The sequence below is a fragment of the Anser brachyrhynchus genome (genome assembly GCF_964034855.1).
Source record: "Anser brachyrhynchus genome assembly, chromosome: 4".
In the NCBI taxonomy this organism is placed as follows: Eukaryota; Metazoa; Chordata; class Aves; order Anseriformes; family Anatidae; genus Anser; species Anser brachyrhynchus.
In genome coordinates, this window is record NC_137698.1 from 56,024,220 (window position 1) to 56,044,341 (window position 20,122).

The 20,122-nt window shown below is 36.4% G+C and overlaps 1 protein-coding gene across 1 annotated transcript in view; it reads left to right on the forward strand.

Moving 5' to 3' along the window:
• LOC308193751 (uncharacterized protein) overlaps nt 1-20,122 on the forward strand; it is a 182,737-nt gene that overhangs the window by 126,111 nt on the left and 36,504 nt on the right. Inside the window, exons 8-10 of the mRNA XM_080588773.1 lie at nt 8,277-8,407; nt 16,787-16,819; nt 17,312-17,379. Coding sequence (XP_080444899.1) covers nt 8,331-8,407; nt 16,787-16,819; nt 17,312-17,379 — 178 coding nt within the window. The 5' untranslated portion in view covers nt 8,277-8,330. The remainder of the gene's footprint in view (nt 1-8,276; nt 8,408-16,786; nt 16,820-17,311; nt 17,380-20,122) is intronic.

Below are 20,122 nucleotides of genomic sequence, written 5' to 3' on the forward strand. Positions count from 1 at the left end.
GGAAAAAAACCCTCACTGATGATGATTACAAGTGACAGTTTCTTTCATGCAGCCCATGAGCTGAGGTTTGAACTTGTAGTAGTGCCACATCTCATTATGCAAAGTGATTGTGGTGAGGGAGAGGAAAGCAAACAAAAAATAACATTCACATAACATTGAAGAGCACTCAGTTAAATAGAAATGTTTAACTTTAGCTCAGGAATCTGTTTTGACAAAGACCACGGGTCTTTGGTGTCTGATATAAATCGGATCTGTGTGAAAAGCTCACCTGATGTGCATACAAAGAGCAGACATTTTTAGACTCCACAGCTTAAGAAATGGCAGCAGAAATATTAGATTGAGAAAGCCTGAACTTTATAGCCTCCCAAAATAACCAAACGGGAGAAATCAGTTCCTTGGAAAAATGAATAAAGGTAATAGAAAGTCAGTTCTGCAGCTTAGTAAGATTCTGAAACTGAGCATCTAACACATGCATAGGCAAAATTCAAGTGTCTTTCAACGATAGTGTTCAGACATAACCTTTTTGCTTTTTAAATTCAAGTAATGTCTCCTGTTACTTGACTGAGCGTTCTCAAAGCTAGTTATGGTGCTCAAGTTCTGCCTACTGTGTGCTCTATGCAGAACAGCTTTATTCTTGCTTACTCTCCATTTGACCTCAAGACTCTATCTGGCAGCGCCCTGGTTTGATTACAAGTCAAGTATCTTGTTTGTCAGTCTTACCTGGTATGTGGCAGTTATGACTTCAGTCGCCTTCTGGCAGACTTCAGCCTGTGCCTCATGTTTTCTTTACTGGAGGGAAGGTTTCCTCTCTTAGATGAGCAATCTTTTCCACATGGTGAAAATACACACTTCCTTATCTTTTCAGAAGAAGGAGGAAAAAAAAAAAAGAAAAGATGGATAATTAAGGTGCTGTTAGGACCAAAAGAGCGGGAGGGAAGAGCATCTCTTGCTTGGGGCTCCAAGGTCCTTGGAAAACCTGCTGAGTGCCAGAGGTTGTAGAAGGAACCTGAAGTTGCAAGGCATTACGTGATGCTCTTTGTCAGGAGGCAAAAATTGTTGCATCCATTCATCCATACTAAATATATTTTGATTGCTGAAGTAAAAGTTTATGTTAGCAGAATGCATCATGCTATTTTCATGTATATCACATTTCATACGTCAGTTAAAAATATGCTTTTGTTTGTGGCAGACGGTCTGAACAAATTTTGAAATGTCTATGCAATGAAATCGCTTGTCATGCTATGGATTTGTCCAAAGTGTTTATTGGAAGAGTAAGCAGGCAGGCTTTGAGGTCAACCTTACTTTTTGGAATGTTTGTGGTAGATTCTCAGGTGGTTATCAATAAGAATTGGAGTTTACTGTTGAATTAATTTGCTTATCTGGCTAGGCTGTTGACAAAAAGTAAGGAATAAATACCAGTCTCTCCAATTGCAAATATTGCAGTTATTTTTGTCTCTGTATTATGGCATTGTTTGTTTGAGGTTTTCTATTTATCTGTCAGCACTGTAAGGAAGAAATGCACTAGAACTATCCTCATGATTCTTAGAGTCTTTCACTTTGTAAATATGTGTGTATACAAGTTTGAAGCGAATATGTGCAGAGGAAAATTGTTACTTCTTTGCGAGAAGTCCATCAGTGATCCTGGACAGACATTTGTCAAAAGTGCCAGAAAATATATGGAGACCATGATACTAACAGCAAACTGATGTACTTTGCAAACTTCCTACTTTATAGTAAATGAACTTCATAATTCTCTGTATACATAAGTTACATTCCTGTCTTGGTATTTATTTTCTCTGCATTGTTCACCACCCACAGGTCAAAGTGTTTGCTAGAAATATTTTTGGAGTGTTTTTTGGCTGTTTTTGAAAATATTGCATGGACCTGTATGAAGATACGTGATATCTTTAAAAAACCTTAATATATTGCTCTGCTGGGGTGGAAACGAAATACTTTAGTGAGCTCTTCCCCTAAGTAAATTTTAATACATTTTAAAGCAGTGAGGATACCATATCACAAAGAGTAGATTTTCATTGAAACACAAGGCGCGTTAGGACCATCAGATAGTTAGAGGAGGCCATCGAGAAAACAAGACCACACTCCATCCCTGAGCCCCAGGTCTGAGGCTGTCAGGCTTAGGATCTCACAAGCATGATTTAAACAGTCCCACATGGATGACTGTCAGCATCTTGCAGGTTAAGATGCAATTTACAATTAATAGCTAGAATCAACAAATTTGGCATGCTGCTCTTGGAATCTTTGCAAATAGTCATTAAATGTTTAATTATCAGGTACATGATTAATTTTTCTTCCCGTAATTCTTTGTTGTTTTGACATAGTTAATACTTCAAAGTGTACTTAGTTAAAGAAATAAATAGGTCCTAGGTTTTATAATGTACCCTTCTTTAAAGGTACAATTTTTCTTTTTGTCTGAGGTGTAAAGGAGAAAGCTGCCTTGTCATACACTTTTGCAGGTTATGGCAAAAGAGCACAGACTTAGCACTGACTCCTGGGGAGGAGTCTCTATCTTCAAGAAAGTAGCGGAGAACAGGGGGATGGAAGTAGTAACCCCATGGTGTTCCTTCTGGCACTCTCCCAGACTCCAACCTCAACCTGTTGCTTTTTTGTCTGTTTTATTTAAAGCTCATGTGATTTTGTCACATGGGAATACCATAAAACTATTGTTAGCTATTTCTAATCCTAAGATTTCTTTAAAATCATCCTCTAATGGAAAAATGTATGAACTTATTTGCAAGTAAAATTTGCCTACATTAGCTTATACGGATATATTAGGACTTCTAAGTGAATTAGATTTTTAGAACTGCTGACTGAGAACAGGTCCATGATTTCAGCTGGGTTTCAGGTAGAAATGATAAGAAAATACCGGAGTGTAAAAGTTAAGAATATACTGAATAATATTTTATGTGAATGCTGCATAACTAGAAAGGCTATAGGTCTTTCCTGACTATAGCAGACACAAGGGTGTAGCAGCATACAATGATTGGAAAGATGTTGACTGAAAAATAAAAAGAAATCATTGTTTAGAATTAGTCTGTAATATTTGGGAAGAAGAGTTTGTTGGTAAGTGTCAAAAAGTGTCAAAGTTTCTGGAAGTACCAGTTAGTTACTGGAAAAAGCCTTCTTGCATTCAGATATATATACCTATCTCAATCAAAATCTGAAAGACACACCGATGCGAACACTGCTTATTGGGACAACCATTGTTGGAGGACACAGCTAGCAAACTAATAGCATTTGGATGCAGGAAAGCTCCTGATCTGCAAATCTGAAAAACCCCAAAGAAACAGAAGAAATGTTAGTAATATGCTGAAATACAAGGTGATCCAAATGAGAGGTCTTACAGTATGCTTTAATTTAAACAGAACTTTTGTCCTTGTGCTTGATGGGAGAAGGATTCCTTGGGTAAGGGGCAAAATTGACAGCTCTACTACGTGAAGTGAATGACTAAAGAAACCTTCCTCAATAGATCAGTCTTGGAATAATACTTTCACACAAGTGAATAACCACCTAAATTTCTGCTAAATTTGGGGAGTGCAACTCCATCTTCACCTCTTAGCGATAATAGTCATTCATTTTATGTCTGTTTTGTCACAGAGAAGGTTAAAGAAATTATGAAATGCCAGGTTAGATTTATGTGGTCTTTCTCAACAGCATGCAAGGTATACCTTTCATATCAATTCTGCAGCTAGTTTCAGTGCTGACAGATGTATTCTCTAATGCAGAGAGTGTCATGAACTTCTTGGTACATGAGAAAATTAACAGTTATCAGAAAAGCATTGCAAACTGAAATTCTGTATCACAGGTAGTGAAAGTTTGTGCTAATAATAATGTAGATAAATATGTAAAGCACATAGATGCATGCATTAGCCTTGCAGCACCTATTGTTGAAAATAAAACTACCTGTTCAGATTCCAGGTCTGAGTTAGGAAGCTTAATTTGTAGTGATTTTTAATGTATTTATTTTTAAAAGGAAAAAAAATAGATCCTTTTTGCAAACATGATCTGTTGTGAGAATATTACTGTATTAAAGTAGGACCTACTAATAGCTTACATAATGAATTTTTTCTCTTGAATTACAGATTAATGTTTGTAAATTATAAAGTGTACGTGAATGGCATATGAAGGCTGCATTTTAGAATATTTCAGATGTTTATACACATTGATAAAGCATCCCCCTCTCTGCCCCAAGCCTTCTCTTCTCCAGGCTGAACAGTTGCAGCTCTCTCAGCCTTTCCTCTGATGAGGGATACTCCACTCCCTTCATCATCTTCGCAGCCCTTTGCTGTGCTTACTCCAGGTGCTCTATACCTTGTACTGTTATGTTTTTTCCCTGCACACGTACGGGTATCCTCCTTAATTGTGGAACTGGACAATGATACTTGTTGAAAACTGCTACAAGGAAAATACATAAAAAGGTTATCTGTTGACTAAGTTCATTGCTAGTGACCACCTAAGAACATGAAGCATATTAAATCTCTGCATATACGTATGTTGCAGAATATCATACAGAGACATGTGAGTTAGCTACTGTATTGAATGGAAACCATAGTGGTATTGAGCTCAGCTTGTGTCTTTAACTCACATTTTAGGTTTTGCACTTTCTTCTTCCTGCCACAGTCTGCATTGGTCCTATGACAGTGTTACCTCATCCTGCTAATGCTTTTCAGTATTACTATAACACCTGTGTTTAAGTGTCAGGCAGCACATTCAAAGGTTTTCCAACTCCAAGGTGGCTGCTTGGTCTTCCAGATTTTCTGTGCTTATCTGAACTAATCTTTTGTTCCTTTGAAGTGTGCCCATTTCTAATATTAGGGCAAATTATGAATAATTTCAGTGTTAAGAATTACCAGTAAGAATGTATTAAATAATATCTTACTAAGCTTCTTAACTGGAGGATGACTGAAGAATCTTTCTGCACTAACTTTTCATACCTCTACATAATAACTTGGTCATGAAAGCACAGAAAGAAATTAGTTCCTCTTCATCTTCTGTGAAATCTCTGGAGAGTACTGGGTGGCTGCAGGCTGTTGATTCTAAAGACAGCTTCAAATGCATTTTTATGTAGGAAAACAAACCAACAAATCCCTAAACCCACACCAAAATCATTTCATCCAGTAAGGGTTTCCAGTTATTACTTGCACACAGATAAAAAAAAAAAAAAGTGTAGTTTCATGTGTTACTCAATTTCAAAGTCTCTTACACAAAAATGAATATTAATAAACTCAGGATTTGAAGAGGAGGCTTTATGATGAAATGAAAATGTTAGAGCACAGGTCGAATGGCCTTAAAATGATGCTTTTCCTATTTCACAGTAGGCTGTTAAATTTTGATTTACCTTCTAAAAAAGGTGAATAACTGATAACTGTAATCTCTTAGTAACACAGATTATATTGGTATTCAGTCCTCTGTTTCATGAGTATTTAAAATAAGTGGAAAAATAAGACTTGCTGTATTTGTTTAAGTCAATGTTAATTTATACAAGCTATAGTAAAGTGAATGCAGTGTGCAGACCAATTTCTTCAGCAAAACAGTGAGGCATAATAGAAAATGAAATAATCGTCTTATCCAGTACTCTGTATAATGTATAAAACATGCAAAACCTAAGTTATGATGGGGGACACTTCAACTTGAGTTACATATACTAAAGTTCAGATATTTAATAGACATCTACTCTGTGTATTCAAAGGACTAACTTGGCAATTAGAAAGCAATTATAAGCCCATTCAGGTGGAAGACAATTTAAACTGAAATAGCATGATGCTAATTGGGAGCGGTTTAAAAACATTTAATTAGATGTCCCCAAATCCCCAGTGCCATAATAAGAGGAGAAAGCTGTGCTGTTTAAAAAAGAAGCTAGCTTATAGAGGAGATGAAGCTTATTTATAAAAACAAATTCCCGAGAAGAGGAAGAAGAGGTATGAGAAAGGGTAACTTGATAGGAATCAATATTATCATAAGCTAGTAATTTAATTTAGAAGCTAGGAATTGGAGGAAAATAACGGAAATGAATGAAAAAAAAATCTTAGTTACCAGTGAAGTAAAGGCCAATATCTCACTTTCTGAAGTATAATAGCAATTGTATCTACCCATTTGACTCTACTGGTAGTTGGAAGTTGTAGAAATCTCCATAGTAGCAAAAACAAAATAAAGAACTTTTCAATATCATTACTGTTCTGTATTTGCAGGTTGGGGCCAGATACTCGCTTAAGTCCTGATGTAGAGGAAACAGCTTCTTCTCAGCTGAAACTATTGTGAATGTAAAATGACAGCTAGATACATTTTAATTAGGAGGGTAAGTGTTGCAGGTCAGAAGAATGTCAAGCTTTCTATATGACTTGATCTTTTTGGCTCCCTAAATTAGGGTAAATGCTAGTGATGACACTTTAATATGAGTTTCTTGGAGTGAACCTTTCAAAACTGCAGAATATGCCCCTCTGCAAAAAAAAAAAAAAATCTGTTTTTTCGTGTTTTCTTGAGAACAGAAAAGCAGTTGTCTTTGAGAACTTTTATTATAGTTTTTACTTGCTTGTTTTTATCAGAAACCTTGAGAAACAGAAAGGGTAGGGAGTTGCTCAATGCTTTAGAAAAGGTAAACAGGACAGAAGAATTGTTAAGTTAGTAAAGGTCATGTTTGAACAGACTGAATTGGAGATGATGAGACTGGTTCTAAAATGTGAGGAAGAAGGAAGAACTCCAAGGCAAAGGAATACCTTCAGGATCATTCTTACAAGTCTAAATCTGAACTGCAGAAGAACTGATAATAAAAGGAAGCCAGCTTAATACTCATATTGCAGCTCATGGAACAGAAGGAGGAATTGTTCTGCAGCTTAAAAATCAGATACACCTTTGTGGCTCTAATGATCCTTTTATTTGAGAGGAAGAGTTAGAGGAGGCTTCTATTATAAAGGCTCCCCCGCTTTTTCTTCTAGCAAAATCCAAGGCCCTTTTCTTATCACTGTGCAGAGGTTTAATGAACCACTGCACTGCCACATGTCTTTGGAGTAGCTTTGAAATTCAAAGCCATTCTGATTCAGATTCTTCTCCAAATTGTCCTTTTTTCCTGTGCATTCTCTGAGAAGGTAGTGGGACATATCATATTATCCTGGTTACAATAAATTCATTCTCAAGCTTTCTATAGAGGGCTTTATATGCCAATAATTTTTCTGCAAAGATTTTTTTTCTGGAGGATAATCCTATCATAGTATTAAATTTGGGGATGTTCACTGTATGCTCCTTCTCTTATTGTTGGAAATAAAAGTGATGATTTATGAGGAGTTACTTTCAAAGCTTTTATCAGCATATGTCTGATGAAAGCAATCACCAAAAGAAGTGTTTGCTTTATATATGTTTCGCCTGATTACCCTGTATTACTTGCCTCAAACTTCTGAGCTGGCCTAATGAGACTGTCTAAAGCAAAGATGATGAAAGGATTAAGAAACAGGTATGTAAAGAACACTCAGCTCTGACTAGCCAAAAATCTGCTTTGGGAAAGTTTTAGTTGCTAGTTTGAATTCACATAAGTTTCAGTAAAAGATGGTTAGCTTCAGCTGAAAGGACTGGCATTACCTATGTTTGTTCTTGAATCAAGAGCATTTCCCCCCCTTTTTTAGTTTTTACTCTTTACTACTATATCAAATTCTAGCTGCTAGCTCTGTGATTTTCTAGGCTTGCTCCATATCAAATAAGATACAGGGGTCTCTGCATTAACTTGTACATCGTGTCTATTCAATCGTGACAGTTGATTGTGTTGTCAGCTTTGCAAATATGGAACATAGAGTTGTTGGCATAAAATTTAAAATGTCATTTTCTAATTAAGAAAAAAAATGTCTTCTATGTTTTGTTTTTCTGGTAGTGAAGGTAACAAGTATGAGATCGAGTAGGTGTTGAGCTTCATACAGGAATTTACAAAGTCTAAATTAAGTATGTAGCTTTAGCTCTTTGGTGAGGTAGGCCACTGAGTCTGAGAGATGATACTGGAATTGACCGACTAGTGTCTGTTTTTTTAGGCTGTCTGAGTCAGTATCTGAGAGCCTTTGTTGCTTATCACATAGTGTGTGTGTAGGTAGCAAGGTTTAAGAACTCCTACCGTGGACAAATAGGTAGGATTGTCGGTGCTGCCAATATCAGATCTTTCATCCTTTCAATCTTCTTGCTTGACAGAAGCAAGCATTGCTTTACAGACTCTTCTAAATTCCTCCCTGACTTTCTAGACTACTCCTGTTCTCAAGTTGTTCTTTCTCTCTCTACTCATTCAGCAGCCATGTGTTGGGAGGAGGTGTAAGAATGGTGCAAGGAATGGAAGAAGACTGATGACATGTGGGAACAGGGAAGCAGAGAGGCCAGAGCTGCAGAATGGTGATAGAGGTGGAACTGCCAAAACAGAAAGGTACAAAGATGGGTAGGAGGGTCCCAGTGTAGGCTGGTTGGACCCAGGCCTTCTTGATATTTTTGTTGTTAAACACAATTGTGTATCTATTCTTGATTTACTTTATTGTTCTTCTTATTCTATAGTTTTAGTCGTTGATTACATTTATTTGCTGTTTGTGTGACATCCCAAATGCTTTTCTCTGGGGAATAGTCCTTATAACACCTTAAATAAGTCAATTTTAAAAGCTATATTGTTTTCAGGCTACATCTGGATAACTTCCCCTTGGCTTATTTGCCTTGATAAACAAGCTTTTTGAGTCCTGTAGGATATTTCCCAGCAGAGCAGACAAGAGCTGAGGTTGTTCCCTGAAGATTGCTTTGTTTAATGTCAACTTCCTTTCAGTTATCCATCTTCATTTATGAATTAATCAGGGAGCACATATTTTTTAGATTGTTACCTACCCCAAATGATGTCTTGGTAATACCAACATTGGGACTTCGGATATTGTTTCCAGCTGATGCATGTGATAGCTCTTATACTAACGAGTATATGCAGACATACTTTTCACAGGATAAGTGAAAATAAGACAAAATATTGCCTGAAATGTAGCCCACTTTAGGATTGCAGTAATTGATAACAAGCTCCTTAATAATAATTAGTCCAGTATCCTTACAGCAAGAAAATGTAGATGGAACTGGTGACTGTCCTTACACAAGTGAGGCTCACCCATGACGTTCTCTGTGAAGGGGCCAGATGCTTTGTTTAGGTTGCTCAAAGAGAAAAGAAAACAATAGTGTATCACCTCTGTGCTGTTCTTCATTATTCTTCCCTCTTTGCCAGGCTGATGTTCAGCTTGCAGGGTTTTCAAATGCAGTTCCATCTTATTCAGTAGGACAGAGGTGGCAAAAAAGAGTAAGAAAATGCTCTTGCTCTGAAGCCCTTGTGTCTGCTTGCATAAGACAGGAGCCCTCTGCAGATTGTGACACATCTTACCCCACAGTGAGCAGTGGAAGAAAACCTTGCAGGCTTCATGCACACAGACAGATGGCTTTCAACATTAGAATGGTTTCGTGTTTGATTCTGGTTGGTGTTCCAGGCAAGGCCTATTAAGAGAGAAGGGTTGTGCCATGCAGGCCCGGAGAAGGGAGGAGGTTGGTTGACTAAGGCCAAAAGGAAGGATTCCAAAAGGAGGAAGCTTTGCAAATCTGTGTTCAGGAAGCCTAATCTCTCTTTCTCTAATAGATGAGCTTTTAAACTAAATGTTAATTTAAATAGATCATTGTAACTTGATGCAAGTTAGACAATATAATTGTCAGTTGCATAATATGGTCTTTCATTTGTCTTCACCAACTGTACTTAAAAAGCTACGAGAGCTAAAATGTTGAGCTTTAAATATAATACAACAGCATAGATATTTTGGCATGTATTCTTCTGATCTTTTCTGTGGAAAAAAAATCTGAAAAGTGATTTGCCTAATTGTTCTGTGCAAAGCAGAAAACTATTTTAGTTAAGCAAATGCTTATTGTTTCATCTGTGCAAGCCTTTCTCAGGGTCACTTTTCTACTTATGCGTTTTGAATGGGAGATGTGATACTGGTGAGGAAGAGCTGGGAGGCAATGCCACGGAGACTGCAGGCATCCCATCCCTTTCTGCCGTTCTTGGCTGAAGGGAGAGGGAAGCTGAGCAACTCTGTGCCTCTCTTAGATTTTACACTTTTTCTGAGCCACTTACTTTACCTGTAGTCTGGAAAAACTTTGCCTTGTTTAGGATGTTATAAGCAGGGGCGCTGCACCACAATATGAAGTTTTGCAGCCCCAGGATACTTATGTAAGCTCAATAATTTTTGTCTGTAAGATTGCCAGAGTAAACGTTAAATATCAGTCTCTCCACCGTTGACCCACTTGAGGACAGGCTCGTATGTTGTTTGTATGGTAGCTGTATATTAGCCAGGGTAATCTGGGCAATCCTTCTGCAATATATTTAGGTTTTCTGCTGTAGCAGGATACCAACACAGCCCACCCTTGTGCAAGGCCCACTGAAGGAAGAGTACTAGTTATTTCTTGTGCTGCAGGATGTGCAAATAACAGGTTTGTGTAGCCTCAATCACAGTGTCATATATCACCACAGCAGCCCTCACTCTTCCAGAAAGAGCATGCTTATACCTACCTTATAGGCTCTGCTGTACACATTTGTGCCAATGTTTTGTAAGCATACAGATGAGTCAATAATTAAGCTGTTCTCTGAACCAATCCTTTCTGTTTCACATATGGCTTTGACTAAGTGTACTTTGGAACTGCTTTTATTTGAGTGAGGTAACTTGTATGAAGTTGAAGCCAATCAGAGCAGCTTTGAAAAAGACAAAATTGAATTTAGGATGCTTGAGAATAACTCTCTTTGGTAGCCCTTTTCTGTTCTTCAAGCTACTGAGTGCTTTTCGTTAGAGGTGAGCTCAGTTTTGGCTGGGTTTGGTATGTCTAGCTGGGTCCCAGCCATGCTGAATTGGCCTTGTGCTGATCATTGTGTTCCCTGGAGTCTGAGGTAGCACAGGGACTCTGGAGCCAGCTTTGCTTTAGCCAGTTTGAGTTCAGACAGGATTATATATGCCATGCAAAAAAAACTACCTTGCTTCCAGATGCAGGATGGCTTCCCAGGGAGCCAAGTCTTGGCACAGTTAATTCCCACCTGGACAGTGCACCCAGAGCTGATGGAGAGGGATTGCATAGTACATGTTGAGTTGAGGCTACCTGTCACAGAGCTCCGCCTTCTAGCAGAACTTTTTAATTTTTTAATTTTTAATTATTTAATTGTAATTCAATCATCAGACTACTGTAATGCCACCATATAAGATCTAAAATTAAGAAAATTGCATTCATGGTAACACTAAAATAAGAAAAAAATATCCCTCTATTATAGATGACGAACTGCATCAAAATGCAGTTTCTCAACCTTTTACCAACAGTGCCAAATAAATGAATTTCAAAGGGTTATAATATCAGCTAACATATTCAAAACTGTAAGTTATTTGATAAAGAAAGAAAAAAGCAGATGGACTGTCAGGAAACAAAGGTGTTCTCCATCTGTTGCCTGTGTAAAAGCTGTTTTTGCAACATGTTCTTTAACATATGTTGGGCGCGTAAGTGGATACTGCTGCCCTTGGTTTGGCATAATGGACATTATGGAATTAGATGCTGCTGTTGAAGCATGAGAATGGCCTCTGTGTTGTCTTCATTCATAATCACTCAAAAGCAACAGTGAAAACAAAAACAGTTCTGTGTTTAATTTGTAAGTCTGGAATAACTTATCCATTTAATGAGAGCAACCTGTTGATCATAAGGGTCCTTGCTCAACAGATTCTGATTTTCAAAACAATTCCTGTGTGATAAAATTGCCTCATTAAAAATAAATAGATTAGTCATAAAAAATATTTTGATATTGTATTGTTTTCTCTTTGCAGTTTTTCCCAAGAGCTGAATTATGAGCTTAAATCTTGGATAAATGCAACTCCTTATGTATTTTACTAGCTTGAAGCAGTTTCCTTATGCTCCAGTAGGAAAGTTGCTATTGCTGTTGATTTGATACATGAACACTCAGGCTCTTACATAACGGCTAGACTAAAATCTCTCTCAGAAGAGAGAGAGAGATAGGCAGGTTTGAAGTGGTCCTTTATTTTTATTATATATTTTTAATTTTCTCAAAATATTAGTTCTTCCTGGAAATGGAAACAAACAGTGCTTAAAGGGAATATTTGAAAATTCCAGACCATTCCAGAATGGCCTGAAAGGGTTGCTTCGTAATACAAAATGTAAATGTATTTTGTGCATAACACACTATACACGTTAGTGCCAGCAGGACATAAGTACAATCGAAAGGAAGTGAAATAACTGCTTTTAAGCATCAGGCTTTGGAGGTCTTTGCCTCAAGATCAACGTGTGCAGGCTAGTCAGGGAATAATTAAGGAAAATGATATTCTCCAGTACGTTCTCTGGGATGCCTGTTTTCTGTAACTATCTACTAATGAACCCCAAGAGAATTCCAACAGAGCAGAGAAACAAAATGTGATCCAATTTATTCTCAACAATTCTCTCTTCTTTCATAGTTGTATGCCATATAATTAGCAAACTCGCTATTCTGGAGTTTCCTAAAATTTTGACTGGAAAACTCCAAACTGGTTTTAGAGGTCTTTGAAGAGATTTTAATGTGAAATACTGATTTTTTGTTTGTTTCTGTAAAATGTAGGAGAGAGCTACTTTTAGAGGTGGATTACTGCGCTAGTTTTATGGCAACTGATAAAATTTGACAGTCTGTGAAAATAACACTCCTGTGAATTCTCTTAGTCTCTTTGACATAGTCTTGCACACGGCCTTAATAAACAAATACCTAGAGGCATTACGCTATGCATGAGCCCAGGGCATGCAGTCCCAAATGTCCAAAACTACACTGAAAGATCCAACCTAGAAATGAGAGATCTTTTAAGTGATTAACCTTCTGTAATCCACTGAAACATTCCAGGAAAAAAAAAAAAGATATAGGGAGTAAAGAATAAAATCATTTGTATTTTAAGCAATTAAATTTCTTTAAAAACAAAATATTTCACTGAAAGATGTTCATTTTCTAAGCTGCAAATAGCTTGATAGGACTCCCTTTTATATCTTTGTATTATGTAAACATCACTGGCTTTAAATTTTGAACTTGCAAAGCCACTGTATTTTTGATGTTAAACAATAATTAAGTGAAAAGGGAAAACCAAACCCAAGATCATGTGATAAAAATTATATTCCCTTGATGTGACTTTGAAATTTAAGCCCGTATAATAAGGTATGGTGATGAAAAATAACCTTTTTGGAGCCTTAAGTATTTTATTGTTCATAACATTTTAAGTTGAAAACTAGCTTCTAATTATCACAGCTGTGGTAAAGTGGTAAATTAAAGCATAAAGGTAAACCTGACATGGATATCAGATTAACAAGATAAATGACACTCAGGTAAATATTGCTTGGACTTCATTGGGAATGCTTTCTCTGTATGAATTGATAACTACTGATGTTAGTAACATCTCTCATACGTATTAGCTCTTCTTAGAACTTTGCTTCTATTTTTCTTATCTTTAGTTAAAGGCATGATTACTGTGGTGTTTGCAAGCTGCCCAATAGCTTCATGTAACTGCCATTCACAAGAACAATGTTAATTAGTTATTTTTGCTTTGTAATTTACGCTGTTTTAGGATTAACAATGTCACATTAGAGAAACACAGTTGACGTGATTTCATTTAAAAATTGGCTATCTTATAAAACTACTTATCTGATAGAATACCCTTTAATTAACATATTCTAAAGAGCATTATGCGCTGCCTATGATTCTATAGCAGAGCTGAGTTTCGCCCTCCAAACAAAAATCCACCAGAATTGTTACATGTGAAGGATATAGTCTAAATCTTTCCAGTACTTCTACTAGATTGCCTTGTGGAATAAGGAAGCTCTGGTTTCAGCTCCCCCTATTTGTATCAAAACCCTTGGAACTTCGAAAATGCAATCCATAAATAAGAAGCAAACATTACTCAAGGAGAGGGTCTTAAGCAGGGGAAGGTATGTAGCTCCTTTGGCAGTCAGGCATACCAGGATTAGGTGCTTAAACCCTACTGCTTTCTCAGAGTTTGTCTTTGATATTTTGTATCTATCTTGTGTGAGGAGTTCAGCTGACGAGTATTTTTTTTTTAAGCTATCGCTGTACTCGTGATCTCTGTGGGGAGCTGAGTGGCTGGCAAGAGGCTTCTGGATTTCATTTGATGATAAACTCCCAGGCAGTTAATGTTGCAAAGCTGAGCAGTGAATAAAAACATATTTATTTCTCATGCATAGGTTATACCAAGGAAGTAGGCTCATAATTTTACTAATATACTTGAGGACTGTTGCTTCACACTATCACAGTTTTTATCCAGGCATCTGGGATTAACTGTAGAATAGGCCAAAGATGGTAAATTGTCTGTACCTGTCTAAACAAAAGTAATCAGTCTGCATAAGTTTCAGAGTTTTAGAGATCACATAAAAATAATTTTCTGTGTATACATCTTGTAGATATGAAGGGATTTTCTGGCACAGTTTTCCAGTAGGTGCTCTGCTACTAGTGAAATTAAATGTCTGCTGACTGTGTTCCCCAAAACAACATCCTCTGGGCAGGATTTAGGAAAAAACAAAACAAAAAACAAAACAAAACAAAAAAACACAACATGTTGTGACAGTAGAACTTTGGAAGGAAGTCAGTTGAAAGGAGCAGGGAGTTCATTGATGGTAACAGTGAAATATAGCTACAGATACAGGAAACCAAAATAGCTTAATTTTTCATTTTTATGGTTCTGAAGAGGCATTCTTCGATATCTATTGTAGATACTGAAGCTTGGGGTTTAGTATGTCTCATCTCATGCTGTCAATGAAGAGAGAGAGGCTCCCTCTGGGCAGCAGCCTGGCTTACAAGCCCTGTAGATGTCTATGGGGAACTGCACCGTTTTCACTGACAATAAATGAAGAGCTATGGAGGCTGAGTATATAAATTAATAGGCCACATTGAACAGTAGGATGATAGATATCTTTCCTCTTGTCTCAGTTATGTAGTGTACTATTTACTGGAGAGATTTTGTGCCATAACAGGTAATTCATCCAGCCATTGTTGTTTCTAAGTAGACAGGTTGCATGCAATTTTATGATCAGGAGCTGATCAGACTTGTGTGTCAGGAGCTGGGTAATGGGTGTGGTAATTCAGCAAGATCTCTCTCTGGTCTTTTTAATCTTAAATGACTTGGTCTGAAGAGGGGCTGGAGATTAAATGTACTACTTTCAAAGTTTAGCGTGTGAATTTCAAGAGAAAGTGTAAAATAACTCTTCACTTTCCACTAGTTTGTTTTTCCTGAGCTAAAGGCTTTATGTTTTCGCTATACAGATATTTGTTTTAATTATAATTCTTTTGAACTAATCATACTTAAGGGGTTCTTCTTACAGTTTTTCCTACCAAAAAGAAAATTCAAGCAATATGTGCAAAACTGCCTGGCCTCGTTGTTAGGTGTGGTAGGAGCAGTCACTGAAATATGGCACTAGAATATAACAAAATCATTTTCTAGTTCTACTAACATAAAAAGACTAAATCTTGCTCTATATCTTAGTCTGAAGTATTTATAGCAAAAGACCTGAAATTGCCATGATTTGTTGCAAGAATTATACAGTATGACCTGAGAAGTGTTACTGGAAGCTTTTGGAGGATGAAAGAGAGAATAAGGTTCCCAGTTCTCTCTGACTTCCACACTATCTGCAGTGAAATCACTGAAAAATCATGTGGCAGCACAAAATACTGTTTGTTGCCTCAGGTTTGTTGCCAATTTCTAAAATGCTGTTTCCCTGCTGCCTCTAGCCCCTGAAGAATGGAACAGAGTAGGTCTTAGCTGATGTCCTCTGCAAATGGGGCAGGATGCAAGGGGCTGTGCAAACCATGGGACCTCAGCTATATCCCGTACATCAGCGTTTTTAGTCTCTTCCTGAAAGTCCATTCCTGCAATTCAAACACTTCTGAAGGAGGTGGTCTTAACAGCATGTTTTAATTTGTGCACGTTTCTTTTATGATTTTCTTCCAGATTTAACAAACAATGATGAAAATAAACTTTTTTTTTTAAATGCATTGATTGCATGATGGCAGAATTCCCCTGCTTTTACTTTTGCAACTTTAGGACCTCAAGCCTGCCTCAGTTTCTCTGATTGTTTTTGATGTACAGTGGAAACAAACATCAATGTATTAAGAACCTTTGTAGTTACCAGTGCTCAAGCTAGCATGTGACTAGGGAATGATCATACTGACAGATGGGCCCATTAATCTTTCAAAAAGGCTTCAGATATTATTATCATCCGTACTTTGCTTGACATAGTACAAGGGACAAAGTGTTGAAAAACAGGATAAAAGAAGCTGTGCTAAGTTCTGTTCTGTTCTAGCTACAATAAAAGCGGGAAAATATATAATGAAAATGACCTGAATTCATGTCTTTAGTAAAAGGTATAAAGATTTGCTGAAGTAAATTTGCAGGCAATTAAATGGAAGTGAATTGCAGGGCTATGAGGAAATACACACCAATAAAAGAAATAAGAAGAGTGGTGCTCTAACTACTAAAACTATTTACAGTCTTTTCAAGTATCCTGTTAAAATATATATTTTATATATATATATATATATATATATATTTTTATATGTTTTGCTGTGAGGTTATACTTTACACTCTTTAATGTAATACAGTTTACCCTTCAGGCTGCGAGAATAAAGTTCGGATTTCAACCACACATCATATAAAGACCTAGTTTCACAGTGTTGAATAGTAGACAATATTCTGTCTTGGAAACACTATATTTAATAATTTATTTTTTTTAGCAGAACTGAAACCATTGTCACAGGATGTAAGAGGTATTGTGATTCTCTTGGTAGGGTTACTTCTTATGAATAACTTGGTCTGAGAATATGAGTCCGCAAAGAATGCAGAATATGTATTGGAAGTAGCTTTTCAGATACTAACCTTGATCAAATCAGAAGCAGTTATGTTCACAGAGAATGCTCTGCATTGTGTTACTACAATCCCCAGAGCAACTTGATGTTCCTGGGTTTGCTATCAAGCAGTTGGTTTACAGGTTCTCATACTTGTTTTCTAATACAGTCTAAAATAACCATTTCTAATACTCTTTACTGATTCCCCTTGTACTGCTGCAGTATATGGAAAAACGCTTAGCACATAGGATAAGTTTACTTTATTCTGAATAAAATCAGGTGTTTAAGAGGTCAATATTAGAATAGGCTTAAAACTATTGGCAGAACTGTACTTGTTAGCAAACTAGTGGGTTTTTTTAGCCTAACGTAAGTGATGTTTGTGATAATTAAACATTTTCTTCTATGTTCACGCAGGAAATTACTGCCACCTGATATCAAACAGAAAATGAAAGCTGTTGATTTGCACAAAAGATCTATTAAAGGTAGCAGAGATTAAAAAACTGAGAAAGCCCACATATGGGCTCTGGGGATGTGGTAGTTCAACTTGCATGCTTTCTAATGCTCTCCTTGATGTGGGGAGGTGTTCCTCTTCTCTTTAGAAGCAGGTGCGTGCTGCCAATTAGTCTTGTCTGTATTTCCCCATGGGATGCTTCCTGTCTTATTAAGACTAATTGGTGGGTTACTGAAAGCAACTGCAGGGCTTCTTAATCTTGAGCCGAAGATAGTTAACCTTCAGTTTTCTGGACATTTTACTGAGCTCATCCATCCCCATGACTTAACCTGTGAGCTCCATGTTCTGTACAAAATATAGTTTTGTACAGAAAACTCTTAAAGTGGCTCTCCTGACATTCTGACTTTCTAAAGGAATGGAAGGAAATTCAACAGAATGAAAATCCTTTCTGGTGTCAGTGTTCTCCTTTAAAAAAGTCCCTGGAAGATACTAAAGGTGTCTGCTTTTGAATGTATTTTTTCGCTTAATAAGAATATGTGAGAATAAATTGTAAATTGGATTAGTAATTCATGCTGTGCTATAAATATAATGCCTGTATTTTCAATATTTTGGAAGTGGTCAACTTCAGAAAGAATAGGCTTTTAAAAAACATTTCTGCTCTTAAAGGTGCTCACATAAATGTTTCATTAAAGCTATAATGCTTTATTTTTATGGGTTTTGTTTGACTTTGTCCTCATGACATGTATGTGCAGACAATTTTTTAACATAAAAAATCTTTTTCATGTTCTCTCTGCTACTAAGGGAATTTCAATAGCAAAAATCTGATAGAGCTTCTGTTGGTGTGTTATCCTGCTATGTAACATGTATCTATCTGACTCATTGAGTTAGATATTTTTTCATGTTTGACATGCAATACACTTTTTCATAGATACCTCCATGTTAAAGTATCATTGATAAATCAGCAACTGCATTGTGACAGTGTGTTGTAGTGGCAGAGAGAATAAAGAAATTTAAGGGAAATTTTTTTCTTTTTCCTGGTAAGCAATGCAATAGGAATTACTATAAGGAATTGCACCATATGGTCCTTGAATGCAGCTAAAATGAAGGCAGGCTGAAATATCTACTCAGGATCGTTCTCTTTCCTTTTCTTTGTTATTGAGGTAGTCTAGGCAATTATCACAGTACACTTAGTTTCCTTTAGGTGGTTTCACTTAAGAGAAATTATTCTTCCTTTAAGAACTGCCATTTTTATTTTCTCTAGATATTTAGGACTATCTTAAGTTCATTATGGATTATGTTTAACGATTTTATTAGTCAGATATTGCAAAAGGTTTGCCAGCGTGGCTGTGAAATCCCTGCCCTTGGAGATACTCAGAACTCAATAGGTCATGGACAGCCATGGACAGCCTGATTGAGTTAATACTGTTTGAGCAGGAGGTTGGAAAGGATGATCTCCAAAGGTCTCTTCAGACCTAAATTAGTCTGTGATTCTATTACCCAAGGCAATAGAATGTATTAATCAAGGCACTCATAATATATGTAAACAACATTTTCATCAAGTATTTCCTCATATAGAAGTAGGTATAACTTTTGATGACTATATGACTTCAAAAAGAGACTGAAAGACATGAAAAGAGTGGAGGTGGCTCTCAGTAGCATCCAGTGTTGAAAAATATATATTTTTTTAATATCATTATTTTTATTTTCTTGGTGGTGTTTCATTAAAATAGAAACAAACAAACAAACAAAAAAAGAGTATTACCATTTTTTCTAGTGTCATTGAAAAGAAGTGGGTGTGCCACTTCTGCACTCAGGCTCATCATACTGGACTCCAATATGATAACAGATGTGCATCCACCCAGGAAATTACCATTTTCAATAAGAAGCAGAGCAGCAAATGGATTTTCATGCATGGAAAAATAATGTAATAAACTGAGCAAGGCCAGGGCTTGATAAATTATATGGTCTTAGAAGGGAAAAAATACAATTTGTTTAAATTTCTGAGCCTTCAATAGAGCTATAAAACAGGAACACTTTCTACTCCCAGTAATAAAATAACGAGTAGGGGCTCGCCAGGTAAATACATTTACAAGTGTGAAGCTCCACATAGTTTTTATGAAATTCCCTGTAGACAATTTTATCTTTTAGTGTCAAATATTGAAAATAATCAGGAAATATTACTTGTGCTTGTTTATTCATTTATTTTTATAGTACAGTGCTCTTTCTCAAGAGACTAAGAATAGTGGGAAGAAAGAAAATCACTTTCAATCCTTTCTAAATCTATATATTCGCTAATTATTTACTGAAGTAAATAAAAAATTATTCGCTGAAGTCCAAGGATATCCTACAGACTTTCAGGATTGGAAAGAAACAAGAGCACCATAAGTGAAAAGTAGTGTGTCTGAAGAAAGAAAGGGTCAGAAATTTAAGACTTTTAATCTACTGAAATTATTTTAAATACTTCAAGTTTAATTCAAAGGATAAATTATTATTCAGAGAAGGATATCAGGTAGAATTTTTTTGAATAAAGTAGAATAGAATATTCTGTAGAGAACTATTAGAATCAGAATATTATAATTAATGAGTATGGCACAACTAATAATTAAAATAATTCTTATTTTACAGTATACAATGTTCATGATTTTCTTCTAGAAAATGTTTTAGCCTACTTGTGTGGCTTATGCTATCACTTCTGATATGGCAGTTCCCTGTTCTTTCTTTGGTCCCTTGTCAAATTCTGTTGGATAATGCTAATGGTTCTACTATAGCTCCAT